This window comes from Myotis davidii, unplaced genomic scaffold, assembly GCF_000327345.1.
Source record: "Myotis davidii unplaced genomic scaffold, ASM32734v1 scaffold327, whole genome shotgun sequence".
NCBI lineage: Eukaryota > Metazoa > Chordata > Mammalia > Chiroptera > Vespertilionidae > Myotis > Myotis davidii.
The window spans coordinates 2160792-2168909 of NW_006298628.1; the positions used below are offsets into that span (position 1 = coordinate 2160792).

The 8118-nt window shown below is 61.0% G+C and overlaps 1 protein-coding gene across 1 annotated transcript in view; it reads right to left on the reverse strand.

The window, feature by feature from the left end:
* Positions 1 to 394: 394 nt before the first annotated feature.
* NGFR (nerve growth factor receptor) overlaps positions 395 to 8118 on the reverse strand; it is a 20866-nt gene continuing 13142 nt past the window's right edge. Inside the window, exons 3-7 of the mRNA XM_015570778.1 lie at positions 7784 to 7923; positions 5657 to 5680; positions 4548 to 4903; positions 3160 to 3320; positions 395 to 2609 (exon numbers count right to left, since the gene is read on the reverse strand). Of these exons, the coding sequence (XP_015426264.1) occupies positions 2308 to 2609; positions 3160 to 3320; positions 4548 to 4903; positions 5657 to 5680; positions 7784 to 7923 (983 nt within the window). The 3' untranslated portion in view covers positions 395 to 2307. The remainder of the gene's footprint in view (positions 2610 to 3159; positions 3321 to 4547; positions 4904 to 5656; positions 5681 to 7783; positions 7924 to 8118) is intronic.

The following is an 8118-nucleotide window of genomic DNA, read 5'->3' on the forward strand; positions in this document are numbered from 1 at the left end:
CTCCCAGGCCGCGTGGGTGGCTGGGAGCCGCAGGGCTGTGATCTGGCTGTTCCAGCAAGCCCCTGGCTCCCCTGTGGTCACTTTCACTTCTCACATCTGGTCAAGTTTGCAGCTGGCCGGCTTCCTGCAGGGCCACGTTCACTTTCCCTCTCCCAGATCTGGGGACAAAGCGCTCCCACTCCCTCCCTACCCCACGTAAGTGAACTCCGTGGCTACTATACGTGAGCGTTCGCTGGATGTCTGTTAAAACTTCCCCGTGTGGTGTGCGTACAGGAGGGAGACGGGGCAGAGAAACGGGACGGGACCCGAGTTGGAAGTGACACCTGGGTCCTTGTGACACAGCCAACCTCCGCCAACTCAAAACACATGCGTTTCCGGAAAGTCACCGCACCCGTTTTCTTCCTTTGCTATTTAATGTTCATCATTTATGTTTTATGTGTAAGTTTCAGGAGGGCCCAAGAAATGGTTACACAGGGTGCGAGGGGAAGGTGTCGGGAGTCTGGAGCTCACAGCCCCCCAGCTGGGGGGCCCAGAGGGTTCCATCTCCGCCCAAAGGGAGGTAGGAGGGGCCCCAGAACCAAACACATGCTAAAACATACCTGCCTCCCTCCAACCGCTCCCAACTGCTGGGGCAGAAAATAATTACACTCAGACTCTGCCCCGCTCCCAGGCTCCCGGGCTCCCGGGCTCCCAGGCGAGGGGCCATCCGCCTCCCATCACAGACTGAGGTCCAAGGAACGCCATCTACATACAATGTTCCCGGTCCCTGCAGGGGGTTGGGAGAACCCTGGGTGGGGGAGGGGGTGGCTGTCGGCGCACCCCCTGCTCTGGGCTCCTTCATGCTAAATAGAGGGGGGAGCCATTCATTCCAACATCAAGCAAAACAGACAGGCCAGGAGGGACCTCCAGGCCCCTTCCTGGCACCAAGCTAGGGAAAACGCTGTCCTTTGTGGGGCCCTCGAGACTTTGGACAGACAGTCCGGGGCCCGCAGTTTAACTCCATTCCTTCTTGCTGCATTCCCAGACTGGTCCAAGTTTCTTCGTCGCAACCTTCGGGGCCCAGCCAAACCCGTGGCTTCAGGGGAGGGGAGGCGGGGGCAGCATTCCTCCATGTGCAGGCCCTTGGCAGGCAGGCGCCAGCTCGAGCCTCAGCCGTCCTTGGCCCGCCAAACCCGGGGGCGAGGGGAGACGGCCGAGCAGAGTTCAATTCCCTGTGATGCTTCCCTGGCAGCTGCCCCGGGCAGGATCCGGTCCCAGCCCCAGAGAAAGGACTCGTGGAGAAAAGATTTCTCATCCGCTGTGTGTGAGAGAGTGTGTGTGTGTGTTGTATGTGGGGGGTCCTTAGCCCCTAACCCCTAGTACTGCCTGTGTTGTCTCTGGGTCTGTGCCAGGATGGAAGGCACCTACAGACTGGGCCACACCCCAGATGCCACACTGACATGCCTGAGGGGGGCAGGAAGGGGGAAGTGGCACCCCTTCCCACAAACCCCAAGCCGATTCGGGTTATGATGGATCCATGGACCAAGCCTTGGGGAAAGCATCCTGTGTCCCCCAGGGTTGAACAGGCCTGGAGATGGTGGAGGGTGGACCAGATCTGGCTGTACAACCCTCCCCGGAGGGTCGCCTGGCCCCCTCTCCCAGCCTTTAAGCAAAGCTGAGGCTTGCACCCCTCATTCAGAGAGGAAGAGGCCAGCCCACACTTGGCTACCCCGTTGTTGGGTGGCTTTGGGCCAGTCACTGCCTCTCTCTGGGCCTCGCTGTCCTGTAGGTAAAAAAGCGGGTGGACTAGATTTCAGTGCCCCCTTCCCGCTCCGCTCTGACAGGCCTTCGAGCCTCTTCATCTTTGGCCAGAGGCGGGGTGTGAGGGGCTGAGGGAGGGTTTAGGCCACAATGATGCTCCCTCTTTCCCCAGGTTCACAGTGTAGAGTCCATGGCTCTGGTTCCTCAGTCTCTCTCTGAGTCTCTGGGGCCTTGTCATCACCCCAACACCATCCCTGGTGTCAGCCCCCCCAGCTCTGACACCTGCTATGGTGGGAGGAGCTGGCCCGCCTAGAAGTGTGGGGAGAAGGAGCGGAAGGCTGGAGACGGTGAGGGGCAGGGGGGGCAGGCAGCAGGGGCACTTCTGGCGCTGTGGAGGGAGTGTGGTCAGAAGCGATGGGGCCACAAGGGGTCGATGGCAGGGCTGTGGTTTAGGGGCCCGGGCTCCACAGCCCTGCCCAGAGGAGCTCAGCTCTGATGCTGGCCCCGGGGGTTGGCTGGAGCATCAGTCATCGGAATGTGGGGCAGGGCAGGGGCTCCCGGGGCAGCTCACACAGGGGACGTGGCGGTGGACTCGCTGCACAGGCTCTCCACGATGTCGGCTCGCTGGATGCGGCGCAGGGCAGCCAGGAGGGCGTCGAGCGTGGCGCTGTCCTGGGCGGCCCAGCTGGCGAGCAGGGCGCGGACAGGGCAGGCCTCGTGGGTGAAGGAGTCTATGTGCTCAGGCTGGTAGCCCAGCTCGTCTGCCAGGTGCCGCCAGGTGTCCCCCGCAGAGCCATTGAGCAGCTTCTCCACCTCCTCCCGCTTGGCCGGTGGCAGGCTGCTGTAGAGGCCTCCATCCCCCTTGAGGGCTGCCAAGAACCAGGGGGAGTCAGACACTACCCGCCAAGCCCTGGGCACCCCTCTGCCCTTCCCCGGGGCCTACAGGCAGAGGGATGGCCAAGATGGGGTCCTGGATCGGTGGGGGAGTGGGGGGTGCCAGCTGTGGAGGAGGTCTGGGGGGATGCTGACTCATGAGCCTCCCCACCCAGAGTCCAGCACTATCTCCACCCCCTGACCCCTTCCGTCCCCCAGCAATTAACCAAGACAGAGGAGGAGACAAGACTTCTCAGTCCCAGACTCAGCTGTAGCAAGTGTCCTGGAGCGGGGCCACTAATTAGGGGACATAATTAACTACTTGTTCCCCAGAAGTCCAGGGCAGGAGGCTAATTGCAGCCACTTGGGGGAGTAATTAGCCCTAGGGGGGACAATTAGCTTGATGAGTCTGGATGCTCCAGTTTGTCAAAGCCTCCATTTCTCAAGTCGCTCTGGGAAAAGGACTTCCCTCATCCTGACTCTCCCATCCTTCCACCCATCACCCCTAATGGCCCTGTCTCAGCCCCCGGCCCGGCCTTGGCTCACCCTGGCCCGCGGCCGTCTGCGTGTGGGGCTGCTGGTCGTGCAGGCTCTGGCTGTCCACAGAGATGCCACTGTCGCTGTGGAGTTTTTCTCCCTCGGGCGGGGGTGTCTGGTTCACCGGCCGGCTGTTGGCTCCTTGCTTGTTCTGCTTGCAGCTGTTCCACCTGGAGCCAGAGGACAGGCCCAGCCTCAGGGGGGGTGGGGGAGGGGGGGCGCACTGGCCACGGGGCTAAGGCATCTGGTGTGTGAGCCAGGGGCCTGGTGGGCACCCAACTATCACCCTGCCATGGTGCCTAAGGTTCCCCTTTCTCTGCATAGCGGCCCAGGTCTGCACAGAAAGCATCCTGAGGGCAGAGGGGCGCCCAGGGCTCGGTGCACACTGCAAGGGTTCAATACATGCTCCTGGGATGAATGACGCATGAATAAATGACTTCCCAGAATTCCACTTGCCCAATCTACTCTTGGAAAATGCTCGCACGTGTGAGCAGGACACATGGAGTACAAGGACGTCCTCTGCTATTACAAGCACTAAGAAAAAGCGGCCAACCAGCCAAATGTCCATCCACAGGGAACTGGTTAAATAAGTTATGACCCACCCATATTATTGCGTGAGTGGTTAGAAATGGCCGGACAATCTGTATGTCTCAAGCAAAGCTCCCCTGAGGGAGAGTGGTGAAAAAGTAAGTTGTAGAATATGTAAGGGTGATCCCAGTGGTGCTAAACCTGCGCGTTTACGTGCAACGAGAAAGTTTCATGTGCGTGTGTTTATATAAATGCACAGAACATGGTTGGAAGGGACTCAAACAGGTTCCGATGATGAGAGGGGGAGGATTCGAGGAGATAAAAGGGAGCTTTTGCTTTTGGCATTACTCTTGTGTGCATTTTCCCAAACAAGCCTTATACTGCTTTGATGTTTTGTTTCTTTTTAAGAATGAAAAATGCACTTAAACATTTTAAAATGCTTTCTGGCAGTCCTGGATTTCTGGATGTGGATGCCACAGCCCCCCAAGTGTGACTTGGGAAGGAAAAGACGCCTGCACGTGTAGGTACCTGTGTGGGTCAATGGGGTTCAGGGAATGAGGACAGAGGCAGTTGGTAGAGCAAGCCTACTGTGTGCAGCTCAGCTCCGGGCTGAGTCAGAGCGGGGAGAGCAGGGGCGGGGGGCGGGGAGGGAGGGAGTGGGCGTGCTGACACCTGGAAGGACAGGGGCAGTCCCCCTCCCTGCCTGCTGACTGCCACGCCCCCGGGAGTGGAGCAGCTGATGGTAAGTGAGGATGGGCTTGCTTTGGGGTTGAGTTAAAGCAGTGTCTGTCGGCATTTTCAGGTCAAGGTCACAATAAAGCCCACCCACCTTGAGAGCAAAGGTCTCTTCCTCTGCCCAGCCCCCTCACCTTTTGAAGGCGATGTAGGCCACGAGGCCCACAACCACCGCAGCCAGGATGGAGCAGTAGACGGGGATGAGGTTGTCATTGGAGCCTCGGGTCACCACGGGCTGGGAGCTGCCCATCACTGTCGTCACCACATCTGCCACTGTGCTGGCCACGAGGTCTTGGTCTGGAGGTACCTCGGGCTCCTGGGTGCTGGGGACGGTGCTATCCGAGCCCTCTGGGGGCGTGGCCCGTGTGGCCCAGCGGCCAGGGATCTCTGGGAGGGACGGGGACAGGATTGAGCGCCCATTCCCCTCAGCCCTTCCCTTTGTGATCTGAGTCTCGAGTCCCCAGCCCACTCCAGGTGCTCGTGTGCCCAGCTGTTACCCATATGGTGGAGAGCAAGAGCCTGGCACGCAGGAGACCTAGGTCCCCTCCATTCCCGCCCATAGAATGGGGATATTAAGAGAGATGGTCTCTAAGCTCCTTTCCATCCCGGAGGTAGCTGTGGTCCTAGAAATTGGGGGCCCAGAACCTGGCACACAAAGAAGAGGGCATCAGCCCCGGGAAGCCTCTGGCTGGGGTCACTCTGGGAACTGTTGTGACCTCTCTGGCCCTAGGTTGCCCCAATGGCCTCAGTCCCCCCTGTCCTAAGGAAGGATGAGGGTACTCGGGTACTCCACTCCCCCAATCCCCACCCCAGAGTTGGCCCTCAGCCTCCTTTCCAGTCTCTGTTGTCTTAGCTCTAGGCTTGGGCAGGGCGGGGATGCCATGCGAGCTTGCTGCCAGCCAGCCAGTCCTTGGACAGCGGCTAGCCGTTTCCTGCCCCGCGTGGCCCTCGCACCCTCTGATCTTGCCACCCAGGGAAGAGTATCAAGTAGCCTGAACCCTCCCTGGGCAGGAGGCAGGCTGTTGGTGGAGAGAGGGCGGGTGAAGCAGGTACTGCCCAGCACCTTGGGGGACGGAGACCGTACCTGGCCACCCACCTAGGCCTTCTCATGCCAGCTGGGTATTGCCAGCCTCTCCTGGCACCAGTGGGCGGGATTTTCCACTCTGTCACCCAGCTAGGGGCAGTTCCTGGGGGTGTGGGCTCTGGTCTGCCTGGGGGTGCCTGTCTGGGCAACGCTGCTTACCGGATCCGTCTTCACTTCCCACTCCTAGGGCAGGGGGGGAAAGCGGACGGGACATACCGATGGGGTGATGGGGAAGGCGCTCTGCCCTTCAGCTCAGCCTCACCCAGCTCCCAGTTTGCCCACCCAAGTTGGAGTCAGAGCTACCCAATGGTCCCTGGGCCTCCTGGCTCCAGGCTAGGATGCTTCAAAGAGCCTTGTTTTCAGCACCTTCTGAGGGGTGAGGCCCCCAGATGTGAATCTGGAATCCATTTGGCTGGCACTAGGGAGGGGACTGCCATCTGCTGCCCCATTCCCCCATCTCAGTGCTGGGAGGGGGTGGGGCAGAAAAGGGAGGAGATGGAGCCCTGTCTTTCATAGCCCCAAAGAGGGCATTTGACCCGGGAGGGGGGTGGGGCTCCTCTTGTCCTGCTAGGGAACTGGGCAGGGCAGCCTGAGCCCTCAGATGACCCCGCTCATCCCCTGAAGGTGTGGCGGTGAACCGGACCATCGCAGTGGGGAAGGGCTGCGAGCGGGTGGCGAGGGACAGGCCGGGCTGAAGACAGAGCTGTCCGGGCATTTCCCCACATTGCTCCAATCCCCCCGGTGGGGGCTGGGGATGAGATCCAGATGTGGCCATGTCCACTAGCATTCCAGCCCCTAAGCCCTTGGCAGGTCCTGACAGCCGTTTCCGGAATGGGAGCTGCCAGACTTGGGGGTGGGAAGAGGGACCAGGTTAGGCATTTGGGGGGGGGGGGGGGTCCTGCCCCAAGGGTGGGTGAGTCACCATGTTGACACCTGAAATGTATATGCGAGAAAGTACAATGCACTGCATGGGAAGGGGCAACCCAGTGAGTGAATCAAATTCCGTTTCCTGAAGGGTCCCTCTGCCCCCGAGCCCACACTTAACCCTTCAGAGGCTCGAGTAGAGGGGCAGAGGGTAAACACAGCTCTCAGGGGGACCCTCCCCCTTCAGGGTGGCTGGGAAAGTGGGGTGCAATCTGGGAGGGGTCTATGAGTGCCCCCAAGAGGCAGAGCCCACCCCTCCCCCAGCCACCACCTTTCTTTGCTTTAACCGCTCTGCTGACTAAGTGCCCCCACCAGCCGGTCTGGACCTGCCCAGGGAGCTGTGCTGGTGCCTGCCTGTTGCCAGCAGCTGAGACTCCCTCCCTGCCCTGCGCCTGGCGCCACTTGCCTGTCTCCTGGCCCAGGGCAACCGGAACCACCATGTTCTGTACCCCCATCCTCTTCCCACCCCCCAGCCCAATACAGGAAGCGTCACACACACACCTGGCTCAGCCCAACTGAACAGCCCCTCCGCCTGAGATCAGGGAGGAAGGTTGTGTGGGAGCCAATGTCAGACTGCAGGCTCCCCACAAGGGGGACCTACCCCCCCATCTGACTGGGGACCGACTGAAGGCAGAGGCTGTGCTGCCGCCACCAGAATGAGGGCTCTCCTGGGAATGGGTGCTGGGGCCTTGACGCCCTCATCAGACCAGGCCGAGGCTGTCTCTCTCCCATCACACTTGGGGTTCCCTAAGGAGGTGCTGCACTGCCTGCTGGGACTGAGGGTTAGGGGAGTAGCTACGAGGCCCCCGCCACGGGGTGAAGCATTGCCGACCTCTCCCTGCAGCGGAAAAGCCCGCCCCTCTCCCCGAGACAGGGCACCAACCAGAGACCCAAACCGTCTGCTCTCACTGCTACGTGCTCTCCTCCCATTCCAGGATCCACCCCACCTCCTTTGGGCCTGGGCCTGGCTCACGGGGGCACACACAACTCCTTTCCACCCTCCTCTGGGGGCTGGGGGGGGGGGAGGCTGAGGCCTCACTGCACCCCGCCTCTCATCCTGGGGCTCCTGCCACTCCTCCTCCACCCCGAAGTCCCACCCCCACGGCTTCCCTAGTGTCCTCGGGTCCAACTTCATCCCCGACGAAACAGAAAATGACTGTAGACACGCCCCCTCCCAGATACCACAGGTTGAAGCAGACAGGCCGCCTTCTCTAACCCACAGCACTGCCCAGTGAGGAAACTGGGGTCCCAGACGGGAGTGACCTCTCCAACGACTATCCCTCAGGTAGCAAGTGACAGGGTGGATTCCGCCTTAGGCCCCAGAGCCACCGACCGCCATGGACTGAGACCAGGCCTCCCTGCGAAGGGGCCCAGCTCCTGGTCCTCGAGCCCCTTTTCCAGTTCAGGAAGCCGCTCTGAGCTGTGGTCACAGTGGCCACTCCCCAGCTGCTTATCTGCCACCTGCCCAGTGCCAGTGGTCAGCCAGATGTGGCAGCTGTGGCCTGGGAGGAGGAGGAGGATGGCTTTCCAAACGCTCAGGTCAAAGGAGGGAAGAGGGAGAGGGGGCCTTTGGTGAGAAGGATCGGGAGCCACCCCTCCATCAGACCTCGGGGAAGGTGGTCCCCCGCTCATGCCAGGCCTGGCCCTCCCCGGCCCCCAGGGGGCGCCCTTCCCCAGCCTGTGGCCGCCCGTAGTGG